The sequence below is a fragment of the Hyperolius riggenbachi genome, chromosome 11, assembly GCF_040937935.1.
Source record: "Hyperolius riggenbachi isolate aHypRig1 chromosome 11, aHypRig1.pri, whole genome shotgun sequence".
Taxonomy (NCBI): domain Eukaryota; kingdom Metazoa; phylum Chordata; class Amphibia; order Anura; family Hyperoliidae; genus Hyperolius; species Hyperolius riggenbachi.
This window is the reverse complement of record NC_090656.1, coordinates 117,539,185-117,557,633: the sequence shown is the minus strand read 5'-3', so window position 1 is coordinate 117,557,633 and position 18,449 is coordinate 117,539,185. Positions and strand designations below refer to the sequence as shown.

Sequence of the window (18,449 nt, the reverse complement as noted above, 5' to 3'; positions counted from 1 at the left end):
ACTACCACCAGTATGTTGCCATGGTCCTTCTGTGCTGCTGAACTGACCGCCCGCATTGTCCTCCTCCTCCTGACTCAGTCGCTTCCACCAATGTACTCTGTCTGCGTTCACACTGCCCAGGTCACCGGGTGCATTTAATTTTTTGGCCAGCACTATGACGCTGTGCTGCTACTACTACCACCAGTATGTTGCCATGGTCCTTCTGTGCTGCTGCTGCTGAACTGACCGCCCGCATTGTCCTCCTCCTCCTGACTCAGTCGCTTCCCGCTGCTGCACTCTGCGTTCACACTGCCCGGGTCACTGGGTGCATTTAATTTTTTGGCCAGCACTATGACGCTGTACTGCTACTACTACCACCAGTATGTTGCCATGGTCCTTCTGTGCTGCTGCTGCTGCTGCTGCTGCTGAACTGAACGCCCGCTTTGTCCTCCTCCTCCTCCTGACTCAGTCGCTACCACGGTACCACCAATGCACTCTGTCTGCGTTATCACTGCCCGGGTCACCGGGTGCATTTAATTTTTTGGCCAGCACTATGACGCTGTGCTGCTACTACTACCACCAGTATGTTGCCATGGTCCTTCTGTGCTGCTGAACTGACCACCCGCATTGTCCTCCTCCTCCTGACTCAGTCGCTTCCACCAATGTACTCTGTCTGCGTTCACACTGCCCGGGTCACCGGCTGCATTTAATTTTTTGGCCAGCACTATGACGCTGTGCTACTACTACTACCACCAGTATGTTGGCATGGTCCTTCTGTGCTGCTGCTGCTGAACTGACCGCCCGCATTGTCTTCCTCCTCCTGACTCATTCGCTTCCCGCTGCTGCACTCTGCGTTCACACTGCCTGGGTCACTGGGTGCATTTAATTTTTTGGCCAGCACTATGACGCTGTGCTGCTACTACTACCACCAGTATGTTGCCATGGTCCTTCTGTGCTGCTGCTGCTGAACTGACTGCCCGCATTGTCCTCCTCCTCCTGACTCAGTCGCTACCACGGTACCACCAATGCACTCTGTCTGCGTTATCACTGCCCGGGTCACCGGGTGCATTTAATTTTTTGGCCAGCACTATGACACTGTGCTACTACTACTACCACCAGTATGTTGGCATGGTCCTTCTGTGCTGCTGCTGCTGAACTGACCGCCCGCATTGTCCTTCTCCTCCTGACTCAGTCGCTTCCCGCTGCTGCACTCTGCGTTCACACTGCCCGGGTCACTGGGTGCATTTAATTTTTTGGCCAGCACTATGACGCTGTGCTGCTACTACTACCACCAGTATGTTGCCATGGTCCTTCTGTGCTGCTGCTGCTGCTGCTGAACTGACCGCCCGCTTTGTCCTCCTCCTCCTCCTGACTCAGTCGCTACCACGGTACCACCAATCCACTCTGTCTGCATTATCACTGCCCGGGTCACCGGGTGCATTTAATTTTTTGGCCAGCACTATGACGCTGTGCTGCTACTACTACCACCAGTATATTGCCATGGTCCTTCTGTGCTGCTGAACTGACCGCCCGCATTGTCCTTCTCCTCCTGACTCAGTCGCTTCCACCAATGTACTCTGTCTGCGTTCACACTGCCCGGGTCACCGGGTGCATTTAATTTTTTGGCCAGCACTATGACGCTGTGCTGCTACTACTACCACCAGTATGTTGCCATGGTCCTTCTGTGGTGCTGCTGCTGAACTGACCGCCCGCATTGTCCTCCTTCTCCTGACTCAGTCGCTTCCACCAATGTACTCTGTCTGCGTTCACACTGCCCGGGTCACCGGGTGCATTTAATTTTTTGGCCAGCACTATGACGCTGTGCTGCTACCACTACTACCAGTATGTTGCCGTGGTCCTTCTGTGCTGCTGAACTGACCGCCCGCATAGTCCTTCTCCTGACTCAGCCGCTACCACCACTGCACTCTGCGTTCACACTGCCCGTGTCCACTGACAACTCTGCTGCGATGTCATTGCTAATTGCTGCAAAAAAAAAAAAAAAAAAAATACAAAAACCTCTCTGGGGCCTTTTTGGCGTCAGCCACTCATCCTCCTCCAGCGGTACCTTCGCCGCCAAGTGCCATTGGAACTCGCCTTCACCTCTTTGATTGCTTAATGCGTATATCCCTTTTTAAAACCACTTATTACCAATTAATAGCCCCATTTAAAGTGTTGATTTCACTTTAAAATCCATTTTCTCTAGAAAAATTTTTTGGGGGGGAATTTTTTATGTTGAAGTTATGTTGCCCCTTATCACCTCGATAATCCATGCAATTTGGGGGATTGTAGCATGTATGGGGGCTTTGTTATTAACCTCCCTGGCGTTCTATTAAGATCGCCAGGGCGGCTGCGGGAGGGTTTTTTTTAAATAAAAAAAAAACTGTTTCATGCAGCCAACTTAAAGTTGGCTGCATGAAAGCCCACTAGAGGGTGCTCCGGAAGCGTCATTCTGATCGCCTCCGGCGACCAGAATAAACAAGGAGGGCCGCAATGAGCAGCCTTCCTTGTTTCCTTACATCGTCGCCATAGCGACAAGCGGAGTGACGTCATGGACGTCAGCCGACGTCCTGACGTCAGCCGCCTCCGATCCAGCCCTTAGCGCTGGCCGGAACTTTTGTTCCGGCTGCGCAGGGCTCGGGCGGCTGGGGGGGGCCCTCTTTCGCCGCTGCTCGCGGCGGATCGCCGCAGAGCGGCAACGATCAGGCAGCACACGTGGCTGGCAAAGTGCCGGCTGCGTGTGCTGCTTTTTATTTTGCAAAAATCGGCCCAGCAGGGCCTGAGCGGCGACCTCCGGCGGTGATGGACGGATATATTCGTCCATACCGCTGAGGAGGTTAACGTTAAAAGAAAATCCGCCTCCGGGCGGGAATCCACGCGTGATTACGCCATTCACGGCAGAAAATCCGCGTGGTTGCGTGGACGCGGACGAAAATCCGCATGCGGCGGGCCGAATGCGGATTTTTTTTTGCAACCACGCGGATTGCCGAATTCGTGGATGAGGCACATCCGAGCATCCCTGTTTGTCACTGATTCCTGGACATTGGTCTCCATAATCTGCTGATACTGAGTGGAATCCATGCGTCCCTCAACTTTGACAAGATTTCCAGTCCCTGCACTGGCCACACAGCCCCACAGCATATTGTACTGGAGGTAGCAGCTGTTTTTCTTGGAATGCTGTGGGTTTTTTCTCCATGCATAATGCCACTTGTTATGCCCAAATAACTCGATTTTAGTTTCATCAGTCCACAGCACCTTATTCCAAAATGAAGCTGGCTTGTCTAAATGTGCTTTAGCATACCTCAAGTAGCTCCATTTGTGCTGTGGGCGGAGAAAAGGCTTCCTCTGCATCACTCCTGCATACTGCATCTCCTTGTGTAAAGTGCGCCGAATGGTTGAACAGTGACTCCATCTGCAGCAAAATGATGTTGTAGGTCTTTGGTGCTGGGTCTGTGGGTTGACTCTGACTGTTCTCTACATTCGTCGCTTCTGATTATCTGAGATTTTTCTTGGTCTGCCACTTCGAGCCATAACTTGAACTGAGCATGTGTTCTTCCATTTCCTCAATATGTTCCTAACCAGGGATGGTCGTAGTCAGCCATCTTCGTTATGCTGGAACTACGCGTAGTTTTACGCAATTACGCTTCGCCAAACTACGGCTCTGAAATCAAATATTCGCTACGTACACATTTCGTAGACTACGCATTAAAATATGCAATTACGCGTAGTGCGAAGCGTAGTGTATGCGGACGCTTATGCGGAAAAATGTTTGCATTAATTCCTTGGATCCATTCTATGCGTACATTACCCTTTCCAATGCATAATTTTGTATGCATACAACTGAAATAAAATTTCTGGGCATGCGCAAACGTAATTTTGATCCGCGATTACCGCATTCGTAGTTTACTGTGCAATATACATGTTAACTATGCGTAAACTACGCATAGCGGTACTTCGCTACGCGTAAATGCGCAAGTGTAGTTTTGAAACTTCACCCATGAACTACGATGCATAGATGCAAAATACGATGCGTAACTTCGCACTGGCGTAGTTTCTGCTCATCTCTGTTCCTAACTGTGGAAACAGACAGCTGAAATCTCTTAGACAGCTTTCTGTATCCTTCCCCTAAACCATGATGATGAACAATCTTTGTCTTCAGGTCATTTGAGAGTTTTTTTGCGACCCCCATGTTGCTACTGTTTAGAGAAAATTAAAAGAGGAGGGAAACTTACAATTGACCTCCTTAAATATTCTTTATCATAAATGGATTCACCTGTGTATGTAGGTCAGGGGTCACTGATCTTGCCAAGTCAATTTGAGTTCCAATAATTAGTTCTAAAGGTTTTGGAATCAATAAAATGACAACAGTGCCCAAATTTATGCACCTGCCTAATTTTATTTAAACAATTATTGTGCACTTTCTGTAAATCCAATAAACTTCTCAAATATCACTGTGTGTGTCTCCAATATGATATATTTAACTGACATTTTTTATCGTAACAGGCAACGATTTATACAGGAAAATCATGACGATTAACAAGGTTGCTCAAACTGTCGCATCCCACTGTATGTACAGTGCCAAGCACACAAATAACTATGGTGTGTTCCTTTTTTCTTTCTCTGCCCAAAAGCATTAAATCTCAGTTATGTAAGTGGCAGTTTCTGTCTGGACTGGGTCAGACTACAGTGTGACCCTCACCGATAAGAAATTAAAACTACAAAACACTTTCCTAGCAGAAAATGGCTTCTGAGAGCAGGTAAGAGATAAAAAGGGTCAATGGTTCATAGATTTTAGCTCTGGCATATTTCAATGAACGTGTCATTGAGCAAAACCAATAAAACAGTAAAGACTTAAAAAGTAGATTTAAATATAAAATAAAACTGTGGAATATCTTAAAAAGTAATTGTTAGGAGAAGGAGGAGGATAGATAAAAATTTTTATTTCATTAGTTTATTTTCATCGTGGGTGTCCTTTAACCCCCCCCCCCCCCCCCCCCCTCCCCATGCCTAACCCTTAAAAACACCAACCATGCCTAATCCTGCTGCCAATCCGCCACAATTACGAGAGTGGCTGCTGTATATCGGGGGGCGCAGGTGCCCAAATTTCACAGCACAGCCACAGTTTATAATGTATTTCCTGCTTTGTATACAGACAGTATCAGAGCTGGGACAAGGTCCTTCAGCACCCAAGGCTGAGACACCAAAGTGCGCCCCTCCATCCCTCCCCCCCAGCCGTCACACACTGATTGCTGCTAGACTAAGAGGCGCCCCAGGGCCCCCAACCTCCCTAATACCTTAATCTCTAGTTATCTGACTTGCAATCACTGCCATGTATCCCCTTTTCCTATTTCTTTCTGCTTCAAACACAATTGGGAATGACAACTGAATGAATTGTGCGCCCCCTCCTACACTGCGCCCTGAGGCTGGAGCCTCTCCAGCCTCTGCCTCGGCCCGGCCCTGGACAGTATACACATATATATACAATTTATACATGATGACCACTATAATATTATAAGGAGCTCAAATGGACCAAAAGCCCTCTTACTAAAGAATACTGAGCCAAATATGAATACGACTTCCTAGAACTGAAAGCATTTGCAATTATTCAGAATGCTGCATCCAACGCATAGCAGTCACAGGTACACTAGCTATTAAGAGGAAATAGAGTTGTCCTACTTTTAAAATGAGTTTTTCTCCATTTGGCATTATAAATAGACACGATGTCTGCACACACTTTCCACAGCACTGGCCAGCAAGAGGTGGTTCATACGTCTCAATCTGGAAAGAAAAACAAAAATAGTAACTGATTATCCATTTGCCTGTAGAAAAAAACAAGACTACAAGAGAGGAAATGCTAGGATATGTGTACATTACCAACTGTGACAAATTCCTCTTCTACCTAATGAGGAGTTATAATTCATAATAGTCAGATAGCTAATTTTAAAAATGAAATGAGAACATATTACTGTCAGTCCTATCTACTTATTAAATAGAAGGGATAGGATTGGGAGGATTCTATCACTTACAGTGACACAAATACTGCAGGAAATTAGAAAGAACCAATTTAGACTTTCGCAGCCCATATTGCTGGATTCAGGGCTGGTTTTCAATGAAAACATGTGCATTTCACACACGTCTCTTTACCACTTCCGGACCAGCGGGGTTGAATTCTACGTCCTGCTTGGAGCTGCGCAGCTTTGACAGGAAGTAGATTTTTAACAATCGTCGTCACACGATTTCATTGGCTCCTGACCCTGTCATCACTGTGAGCCTTCGTCATCATACATGGATTAGCGAGCCTATTGGATCTACAGGGTGAACTATGCCACTATGGCTTGAGAACCTGTCCCCTGTATAACTTGCGTTCATTGTGAAGATAACTGTATTCATCCTGCTTGCTATTCTAATAGTATCTATGTTTTATATAATTTGCTACTGTATTTGCCTTATCTTATTTCAATAAAACAAGGATTGATAATCACTGTGAGCCAATCCCATTGGCTTACATTGATGGACAACGCCAGGAGCCATTGATAGCGGCTCCTCATCTGCTCACACAGCAGAGAGGGACCTGCGGCAATGGGCGAGCAGTGTGACCAGTGGAAGCGTGGGTATGTGCAGTGATTTGTCGGGAGACATCGTTTTACGGTACCAGCAGTCTCTGGTCCTTAACCACTTAAGTCTATCTGGACGGATATATAGACTATAGACTGTGCTGCTGCCACTGCGCCGGGAGTGCGATCGCATGCACTCCCACAGCCCTCCGTTAGCCCCAAGATCAATAAATGGAAACATAGTTCCCATTCATCGATCTAAGTCCCCGGCAGAAAACCGACTGTCTCTTATCAGAGGCCGCGGTCTTTCTGAACAAAAAAAGTTTCCCGTCCTCGTTGTAGTTCCTGGAAGCAAGATCATTCGCTTCCAGGACTTTTTGACTGGGGCCATCTTGTGGCCAAATAGTAAAACTACACCCACATGCATTTTTTATTAAACAAACCCACAATATTACATTTAAAATGGTTTACCTCCCACACCAAAAATTGGCTAAATAAAATGTTTCATAAAAAAAAAAAATACAATTATAAAAGAAAAAAACAACATAAATAGTTATCTAAGGGTGTGAACTTTTTGAATATGCATGTAAAGAGAGTGTATTACTATAATTTTTTAATTATAAGCTTAAATCATAAGCTTGTAAATAGTGATGGACTCAAATTGGAAAAAAAATGCACCTTTATTTTCAAATAAAATATCGGTGCCATAAATTGTGATAGGGACATAATTTAACCGGTGTAATAACCGGGACAAATGGGCAAATAAAATACATGGGTTTTAATTACGGTAGCATGTATTAATTTCAAACTATAATGGCCAAAACCTGAGAAATAATGATTTTTCTTTCAATTTCTTTCTTAATCTTCCTGTTAAAATGTATTTAGAAAAAAATAATTCTTAGCAAAATGTATCACCCAAAGAAAGCCTAAATGGTGGTGGAAAAAAACATGATATAGATCATTTCAGTGTGATAAGTAGTGATAAAGTTATTGGTTAATGAATGGGAGGTGAAAGTTGCTTGGATGCATAAGGTGAAACAACACTGTAGGCTGAAGTGGTTAAGGGGCAGAGACTGCTGGTACGGAAGTATTTAAAGATGAACTTAATGCAATATATCCTAATGAATAAAATTGCTTATTTTTTACAATATTACTACTTTAGAAATAATTAAGTCAGTGTTGGCCCATGGTAAATTATTTCCCCACTCAGCTGTACAGTCTTACGTTTATTACAGATGGCTTTAGGATTTGCAAGCAGCTTCACTGCAAAATGTTTGTTTGTTGTGTGTAGCAAAGTGAGCAGAATCAAAGCCTGCTCTACCAGAGGGATTTGGGAGGAGAAGGCTGCGTGACATCATAGCCTAGGAAAAACATCACTGGAAGGGCTCTTTCGCATGGGCAGCTAACACGCGGAGAAGTCACCGCTTGTCAGCTGCTCTCCTGCACCTGCCGGGTGCTTGTTAGCACCCGGTACCGGTGCTGTACAGGTGTCCCCCTCCACGGAGTGCCGCAGCCGCACTCAGACTCAGCATGTACTCCACCGCCCAGTAACGCCAGTGGCGTTGCCAGAGCAGGGACAAGGTCCTCCAGCACCCAAGGCTGAGACACCAAAGTGCGCCCCTCCATCCCTCCCACCTCAGCTGTCACACACTGATTGCTATTAGACTAAGAGGACCACAGGGCCCACAACCTCCCCAACACCTTAATATCTAGTTATCTGGCTTGCAGTCACTGCCATGTATCCCCTTTTCTTATTTCTTTCTGCTTCATACACAATTAGGAATGACAGCTGAATGAATTGTGTGCCCCCTCCTACACTGCGCCCTGAGGCTGGAGCCTCTCCAGCCTATGCCTCGGCCCGGCCCTGGGCGTAGCAATAGTAGTCGTGGAGGTAGTGACCGCATCGGGGCCCTTGGGCCAGAGGGGCCCATGGGGCCCTTCCTTAACCAAAGTATTAGCTGTTTATTGGTCCAGTGGTGGCAATAATCACTTCTATAGATGCTTTGAATAGTAGTAATCATTAGCAAACTGTTCCCCATCCCCTTCTTGCACATCTGACATTGTGGATGACCTTGGCAGGTTTTGTTGCGCCGTATCAAGTGTTACACATAGAGTGCTTGGGGGGGGCAATGTAAAACTCGCACTGGGGCCTATAGCTTCATAGCTACACCACAGAGTAACGCCACTGTCTGTCGACTGCAATTAAATTGCCCCCGAATTGCACCGGCAGGCAGCAGGTGGGCGGCTGAGCTGCTGGGCAAACGTGCAGTTCAGCGGCCCACCTGAAAGGGGTCTTACATACCAAATGTAATTAATATATACAAGATATAGGAATTGTTTCAGATGCTGAAAACCACAATAATTAATTTAACCACTTCCCAACTTAGGGTTTTACCCCCTGACCACCAGAGCAGTTTTCACCTTTCAGCGCTCCTTCCATTCATTCGTCTATAATTTTATCATTACTTATCGCAATGAAATGAACTATATCTTGTTTTTTTCGCCACCAATTAGGCTTTCTTTAGGTGGGACATTATGCCAAGAATAATTTTATTCTAAATGTGTTTTAATGGGAAAATAGGAAAAAATGTGGGAAAAAATTATTATTTTTCAGTTTTCGGCCTTTATAGTTTTTAAATAATGCATGCTACTGTAATTAAAACCCATTAAATGTATATGCCTATTTATCCCGGTTATAAAACCGTTTAAATTATGTCCCTATCACAATGTTTGCCGCCAATATTTTAATTGGAAATAAAGGTGCATTTTTTTCAGTTTTGCGTCCATCCCTAATTACAAGCCCATAGTTTATAAAGTAACAGTGTTATACCCTCTTGACATAAATATTTAAAAAGTTCAGTCCCTAAGGTAACTATTTATGTATTTTTTTTAAATTGTAAATTTTTTATTTTTTTTTAATTACAAAAAAAAAAAATTGGGGAGTGTGGGAGGTAAGGAGTTAATTTTTTGTGTAAAACTAGTTTATTTGTGTGTAAAAAATGGTTAGGGTGTAGTTTTAATATTTGGCCATAAGATGGCAACAGTAACTTTTTGTTTCATGCGACCTGCAAGCGTCCTTCCGGACGCTTGCAGGAAGTAGAAAGAGGCTGGGACTTTGTTATTGCTCACAATGATCGCACTGCTCAGCCGAGCGGCAGCGGATCATTGCGGGGCTCAGATCAACAAACGGGAATGGATTTTCCCGTTCGTTGATCTCTGGGCGAGCGGGCAGCGGCGTGTTTACGAGCGGGAGCGCGGGCAGCGGTGAGAGTGCGCAAAGTACGGATTTCTCCATCCCTGGGGGTTAAGGGATGGAAAAAGGGACGGAGAAATCCGTACGGGCGGGGGTAAAGTGGTTAAAAGTGGGTATCTGAACAATGTATTACATTGTTCTATATGTTTCTGCAGTGCTGCTTTAACATACAAGCTTTAACACGTGTTGTCATGCACATTTGTATGTACTAGGTTTGCATTCCACAAAAGATGCAGGCTGCAATGTGTTGTGAAAAAACCATTAAGCAAAAATGTTTACATGTAAGCAGACACTGAACATGTTTTCACTGGACTCTTGCACAGAATAGAAGGAAAACATAACCAAATGCACAATGTACAGTATGTATTTAGAGAGTTTATCCTGTCTAATTGCCCCTCATCTGTGACTAATCACATCATAATTTGATCTCTCAGCTGTGTCAGCTAATTTGGAAACACAGGATGTTAACCCTGTGTCTGCTTTCATGACAGCAGGAAGTAGACACAATGCGGATTTATTGTAGGATTTGTATCCGCTGTAACAAAGTTTTTTGAGTAAAAGTTATTATGCTGTTGCTTATCTTTTAGAGCAGAGAGGAAATTCTGAGTTAAGGTCCACTTTAAGGGTTATGTTATAGCTCACTGTTATAGCAACATGCTCACAGTAAACTAAGGTAAGCCTGAGTTTCTAGTTGTTGCCACCAGTGGTGGGCCGAAATCTCGCATACGCATCGTAATGCGAAATTTCAGAGAAAATTGTAATTAATTTCATATGTAACAGTAGTATTTCAAAATTTCACGTCATTTTTGTGAAATTTTGCATCATTTTGTGCCAAATTTAGAGGTGAATAGCAAGCTCCCATACATGCTATTGCTACCAAAATTGCTACATATGTTAAGCAGAATAGTGGGTATAAGTCACAAACATAATTTTTCAAAAAGATTTTGTAGTTTTTGAGAAACTCGATTTTAAAAATGCAAAGAAAATTGTTGTCCTTTTTCTAAGTTTAAAAACCATTTTTTACTTGCATTTTTAAAATCGAGTTTCTCAAACACTATAAGGTCTTTTTGCAAAATTCTTTTTTTTGACTTATACCCATGATTCTACTTAACATATGTAGCAATTTTGGTGTCAATAGCACATATGGGGGCTTTGGTATTCACTGCTAAAGTCAGAAAAAAATTATGCGAAATTTCACAAAATTTTATGCGAAATTGCGAATGACTACACAAAATAGATTGAATTTGCAAATTGTAATTACGTATAAGTGCAATTGCGAAAATGTACGTGAAATTTAGCGAAATCGTAATTTGTTCCTTACAATCATCGCTAGTTGCCACTCAGTTTGTTTGTTTGATTGGCACTGATTATCTATAAGGGAGAATCCTGTCTCTTACTGCAATCATGAAAATCTTTACTTCAGTAAAGTGCAACATTGCATTCTGCTTTGCCACACATTATGCTGCATGATGAAATGTGGTGCAATGCTGAACCTCTCAAGAAAAGTGAAAAAACATGTAGATGCAACAGGCAGAACTTTCTTTATCATATCAGACTTAAATTATATTGCACTGTACAAAATCCATTGTGTTGAAAAGGATTTCTCATATCCGGCTGAGTTTTCAAGCAGTACACTACTGCTCAACAATGCATGCAGAGTATTCAGCCTTTAGAACAATGAAAATAAATCGTTTGCAATTGCTATTTACAAGTTTGTCAGAACTAATATTTATACATTTACATGTACTGAATGTTATACAGGAGAGTCCTGCTTATCCAGATCTGAACTAGTCAGCATTCTCAACCAACCAGCACAAATCACTGCCACAGTGGTGAAGGTCAACTTCTTAGGTTGTTTGTGGGCTTTGCTGTGCTTAAAGGGAATCTTAAGCCTAAAGAAAAAGTAGTTATACTTCCCTGGGGCTTCTTCCAGCCCCTGCAGCTATCTTGTACCTGCAACCCTCCAGTCAGCTGTATCAGCCTTTGATCAGCTGTATGCATGGCCCCAGGCCACGCACCTCCCATGCTTGGCAGCATTCTGCACATGTGCTGTACAGAAAAATCGCTATTGCATATGAGCAGTATTCTCCCAGGTGCGGAAGTGCGATCACAAGGCTTGCAGCCAAGGGCCATGCATGCAAAAGTAACCTGCGACTGGCCATGGCTGGCCAGCTTAGAGGGGGTCACTGCTGCTGACTGGAGGGATGCGGAAGGACGGCTGCAAGAAACCGGTGCCGGATAACCGAGACACTACTGTAATTCAAAAGCTCTTAACTTCTCCATGGCATAGTTGAATGTTAGTAGTTTTTGTAACATTAGAGTATTATACCCTAACAACTTACGGCATTGCAGTCCCTTTGACTCTGATATTGGCAGATCTCATGATTTTCAGTTGCTGTGAGAGTTCCCGATGCTGACTTCTTGCAGTTGTAGGTTACACAGCTATCGAACTTAGAGGGAACTGATTGTCCTTCCTTGAAAACACAATTAGAATATATGTTAAAACTTACAGTGACTTACACATTATTTTAGTTTTTCATTTTTTACTGCCCAGTCTGTTTTCCAATTGTTTCCCGGACAGATCCCTTCAGTTGCTCTATAGTTACCAATTTCATTCCTGAAAAATGGAAGTTAGAAGAGCCTAAAATAAAGATTGGGTACTAGTGGTGTCCTGTACCCGTCCCCAGGGCCGGATTTAAGGCAAGGCCACATAGGCCATGGCCTAGGGCACCACAGGATCAAGGGCGGGTGGGCAGTAGGCTATATTAAGGGGAAGTGTCACCTGGCTACCTACACTGGAGGAAGGAGGGCCATCACGCTATCTTTACGGAAGAGGAGCGAGGGTCATCTGGCTTCTTATACTAGCTGGAAGGGGTCATCAGGCTACCTATACTAGAGGGAGGGGGGTCATCAGGGTCATCTAAACTGGAGGAGGGGGAAAGGATTATCTGGCAACCTATACTGGACTGGAGATGAGGGGGGAGTTGTCATCTGACTACCTATACTGGAGGGCGGGAGGGGTCATCTGGCTACCTATACTGAAGGGGGGCAGCTGCTGACAGTGGCCTTGGGTAGTAAAGCTTACAAATCCGGCCCTGCCCGTCCCAAGGGCACCCTTGTACAAAATATCTGGTCCATGCAGACTTACAACAAACGAGGGAAAAGCCCCAAACTGGCAACAATTTTTATTTGTATAACTTCACAAGCTTAGTGGGAAAAAGAGGTTTGGTCTATTAAGAGACCAATAAAGGAACAGAGCACAGTAACTAATGAGAAGCCACGGGCACGGGATTACATTTGAGATGGCGTTAGATCAAAGAATCAGCAGGACAAGGATGACAATAAGAACTCCATATGTGTCCAGTGTTTTCTGGATACCAATAAAAGCTTCCGTTTACACATTTCAAATGGTTATGTGCACATCTTCATAATGGTGACAACTGACAATAGAATAAGCAATCATATGCAGTAAATATGGTGTAGTAGAAGCATACAGGTATTTGGGGCGAAACACAAAACAAATGTATTTTGAAAACAAGGGCACACATAAAAACACACATACTCCATGTGAAGAGTGGAGTGGCAGCATGAAGATCAGAGTATCGGTTCACAACAATGAAACCGGGGCTAGCAGGACCACAAGACTCAAAATCCTTAACAAGGATCACAATTACTAAAGACCTCACGCGCCAAATTTCCTCCTTTGGGAGTGGCTGAGTCACTATGCGTTTCAGATACCTCCCCCTTCATCTTCACATGACAAAGGGGAAGTCCCAGAAACACCATCTGCACATGCAACATTTTTGATCTAAAGGAAAAATATCCTGGTTGACCCACTTTCTTTTTTTGGGAGGGGGGGGGGGGGGGGGGTGTTGAAATTCAACTTTTATTTTCCTGTGTTGCCAACAAAATGTTACATGAACAAAGTTGTTTAACATAACAGATTTATGCAGTCATTTTCAGGCATATGTATGGAAACGTTAAATATTAAAAGGACAACAAACAGGAAGTTTGAAGGTCAAAGTTAACTAAAATTCTAAATGCCACATATATTTCCAGGAATTACTAGCAAATAGTAATACAAAGGCTTTTTTTCATCTTTTTCACTTGTGCGAAGAAAAAATGACAGAGAACAGTTTTCACTGTGGTCATTACTATGGAGGACTGTGCCCAGGACATCCAACATACAGAGACAGTCCTAACTAGCAGTAAAACTGTGACCGGAATCTTTTCAAAATGATAGAAAGCAAGTCTAAAGTAAAGAGTGTTTACAGCCAGGAACAACCCATTATGAATGAGAGGTTGTAAGCTTCCAAGTCTGACAGGAATAAATGAAAGACTCCTGTTTAAAAGCTGTTCTATAGATGCAAAAATCTCTCACCTATAATCTGTGATAAAGCAGTGTGTGTGGGCAGGCCAGTAACAAACAGTAAATCATTCCCATGGGAATAGTGACAGAGAAGTGTGACCTTCCAAAATGGTATGGCTCATTGGCTCTAGCATTGATGTTGACACAATTGTTACAAGCTGTAATTATTTCACACAGGCTGTGCTGAGAGACTTGAGAAAAGCTTGCTAGTGATGCTGGCTAAAAGCTCTATAGATATGTGGGGTTTACAGAAGAACAGTATTTTTGATAGTTGGTATTTAATCCTAATTTGTGCTAGAAAAAGATTTTAGAGGCTGCACAAGATATAAAAAAATTATACTTCTCACAACCACTGTCAGTATTAACTCAAAACAGAATGGCAGTACCCAATTCATAATGATCACATGGACATTTACTATAAAAAGAAAGAGGAGTTATAACCTACATTGACAATTTGTATGGTTCCATCTGGCAGTGTAAATACACACGATGTCTGCACGCACTTTCCACAGCACTCGTCAGCAGGAGGTGGTATATATGTCTGACCCTAGAAAGAACAAATATTGATTATCCATTAAAGGAACACTATAGATTAACATGTTTTTTTTCAATTGAGATAGGAATAGTCTAGGACGTGCTGTTAAGTACGGCTGTATACATTTCAATGCTTATCTCTTTGTTTACTATCATCAAATTCCTTTCACACTTCAGTGTCGTCAAATCTGATGGACTACTTAATCATAAAGGGTGGGGGGACTCCCTCACACTATATATATTAACCCTGTGTGTGAGAGAAAGCTCTCATTGCAGATGCCTGTCTCTGAGAGCTGTCTGCAGAAAGCAGAGGAAATGTATCTTATGTGCAACATAAACATTTGTAATAGTGTGTGAAACCAGAGGCATTGCTTATAACTCTGCTTCAATATTACACTGTTAGCATGTCACACTGCAGAGATTCCCCTTTGCAAATGAGATATTCCAAATGTAGCTAAAATCTATACACAACAAATTACAGCTTTTGCCTCTGATATTTAACATGAAAAGTAGGAAAATGTTTACACAGCTACTTAGACATTATTTGTACATTGTCATTTTAGAACACTTGGTTTGATACTGTTCCTTTAACCTCTAAAAAATACACTTTTTTCTATGTTTTACTATTGTCTATATTGATTTATACAGTATATAACCATTATATTCCATGGTGCTCTATAAAAATAGATATTTTACAGAGGTAAAAGGGAACTGTACATACCTTTGAACTATGTGCTTTATGCACAGCATATTTAGGAGCAATAATGGTTCAGTAACCAGCTAACGTGACCTTGGTTAAATAACATGCTTATGAGAAGCAGGTTTTAAAGAACAACTACTGATAAAGATGTTTTTTTTAAACTGGGATAGGAATAACTATCTGTTCCTAAATACGTCATTAACTCTTCCTCTGTTTATCTCTTATTTTCATGTTATAAAAGTGTCTTAAAACGCTGCCTTACTTTAAAGTGGATCTGAGGTGAAGATTTGCACCTTTCATTAATGTGACTCTTATAGATAATTTTTAGGGCAATCTTCTCCTCAAAAAGTTTTATTTTTTTGTTTTCTTACTTAATTGCCTCATAAATTAATAATGCCACTCCCCCAGCCCTTCCAACGCCTCTGCGTTCTCAGTCCCATGACCCAAATGCTTATGGGAGCTCAGTCTCGGCAGGAGGAGTCTTTCGCTGAAGCAGGAGAAGGGGGCGTTCCTAGCCAGGAGCAGCTGAACTCACGCAATGCTTGTGTGAGTTCAGCACTTGTCAGCGAGTCAGCCTGGTTTCTTGTTTATTTATACTTTTAATTGAAGTCTGTGAGCTGTGTGTAACAGCTCAATACAAGATCCCCTCCTTCTCTAAACTCCACTGACAGTCGGCACTGTCTGCAAGTAACTCGATACCTCCCCCTGCACTCACATCCACACTTCCTCTGCATTACGTCCCTTATTACATCTCTTCACCTGCTGGGCTCCAGAAACAAAACGGGGAGTAATGAGCTGGAACGTGATGTGCAGTTTCACTTTCTTGTGGTCACTTTCTCTCTGCACAATGATTGAAGTTTTGTTTATCTGTGCCTGCATTCCATCAGACCAGCTAATGTCCACACGCAGTGCAACACTGTAAGTTACGATGTGTAACTGAGCAGTGAGCACAAGATGTACTCCTGTTGTGTGATCTTCCTTATTAATGTATGATGAATGAGGATTTGTCAGCTGGCTGCAGTGGAGATGGCTGTGGCTGGCTATAAAACGCCTGTGGCACTACAAATGACAGCATGCCCCATCAGTAATTATTAGCAACAAAGGTTTAGTAATATCTGGTTTCCACAGCTCAGTTCAGCATTCACTCAAATTACACCCCAGCACACACTGAGCATGCACGAGATTTCATGGGCAAGGGGGCGGAGAGGGGAGGAGGGAGGAGATGGGACAGGCTGAGGGCTGGAGATGCAAAGCAGATTTGCTTGTGTGTAATGTGAACATGGCTGCTCTCATTGTATCACAGGAAGAAATTATAGTTTACTTTTGAAGCTGTTTGCTGCTAGATGGCCTGAGAAAACTATCTAAACTTAAGATAAGATATATAGATAATTTACTTGCTATAGTTAGTTTTTCATCTCAGATCCGCTTTAACTAATGGCATTGGACCAGTGGGTGAGCTCATTTGAACAGGGGGGTTGTAATATTCCTCTCCCTATATCTGTTAACCTAGTGTGTAATTTAGCTAGTGAGACTTGCCAAAGATTTAAACTTCAACTCACTGCAGCTGCTGATTTTCAGCTAAGCCTTATATACATGTACAAGGCATGTTTGCCAGGCAGACATTGGCACCTGATGATCCATTGGGTGACATGTTAGGAGAATGGGCATAAAGACGTGTTGCTAGCCTCTTGGTTAGCAATGTGTTCTGTTGCTATGGGGTGAAGGGGGGAAGTGGAGCGGCGTTCGAGTGACATCATGTAGTGGCCAGGGTGAATGGAAAGAATAATGCTTTCAGCTAGTGATCGGCTGAAAGATCCGCTAGGCTATTAACCCCTGCAATACCTATACCTGTTTCTAAACTTTTAATGACTGCCACCTGTAGCTATAGGATGCGATGGGTAGGGCGAACGTTTAGGGCCTCAATGCTCTGCAGATGTATTGCTCTGTCATTGCCTAGCAATGCATCTGCACAGCACTATGGCCCCCAAATTGTCGCCCTAGTGAACGCATCCAATCACCACAGACGCACAGGCTGGGCATAACGGTCCACCACATATTTAGCTAGTAAGAAATTATGGCATATGGGGAATTGTTTTAACTGGTAAGAGCCAAAAAAAAATCATTTTTGTGTGTTTCCTAACTGTGGGACGTGTCATGTAAAAATTAGGAAAGATAGACAATGAAAAAGGATTTTTTTGCATTTACTCCTATTTTTTCCCCCATAAAATGACTATAAAATAAAAGTTTTGGGAGAATAATACTACCCAAAGAAAGCCTAGATTGTACTGCAAACACAAGATATATATCACTAAGATGGCATAAGTAATGAAAAAGTTACTGCTGTATCAAAACAACACAGCTAAAGTGTCAAAAATGTCAGGAACCTTAAAGTGAATCCGAGATAAACTTTTACTCATTGCATAGTTGTGTTCCTTTCATATAGTTTATAGGGCATTCCTCAAGCCAAATACTTTTTTTTTGTTTTAATACTCAAATTCCCTATAAAGTAAACAAGCCTCACCTACAGCTCCTTTTGTGCCTTGGCACTCTTAGAGCAATGTAGCAAGGGCTTATGGGAGCTCAGTCTGGGCAGGAGGAGGAGGTGATACTAGCCATAGATTTCAGAGGCAGAGGGGAGGAGGAGAGGGGATTGAGCTGAGGGCTGGAGATGCTATCAGCTTGCTTGTGTAATGTGACAAGCAGAACATGGCTGCTGTCATAGTATCACAGGAAGAAATTATCACATACAGTTGAAGCTGTTTGCAGCAAGATTTGCTGTGCTACTGTACTACAGTATCTAAATTTTAGATAATAAATATAGACAAGTTACTTGTTATAGTTAGTTTTTCACCTTGGATCCACTTTAAGGGGTAAAAACTGTGGAACGTGAACTGATATAAGTTCCTCTTTAAAACTATTTTCAATATTAGGGTGGAAGTGAAGGCAAGCTTTCTCTTTTTAGGTAGAGTGAGGGAGCATTAGGACTGGGAGTGTTTGGTGACTTTCTGGGACACAGGCACTGGAGGTGCATGCATTGCCCTTTTCAGCATTTTTAAGATTACT

The 18,449-nt window shown here is 43.0% G+C and overlaps 1 protein-coding gene across 1 annotated transcript in view; it reads right to left on the bottom strand.

Moving 5' to 3' along the window:
- The window catches only part of LOC137537855 (kielin/chordin-like protein), a 267,049-nt gene that overhangs the window by 50,921 nt on the left and 197,679 nt on the right, over nt 1-18,449 (bottom strand). The window contains exons 28-30 of the mRNA XM_068259806.1: nt 14,598-14,699; nt 12,126-12,257; nt 5,653-5,754 (exon numbers count right to left, since the gene is read on the bottom strand). Coding sequence (XP_068115907.1) covers nt 5,653-5,754; nt 12,126-12,257; nt 14,598-14,699 — 336 coding nt within the window. The remainder of the gene's footprint in view (nt 1-5,652; nt 5,755-12,125; nt 12,258-14,597; nt 14,700-18,449) is intronic.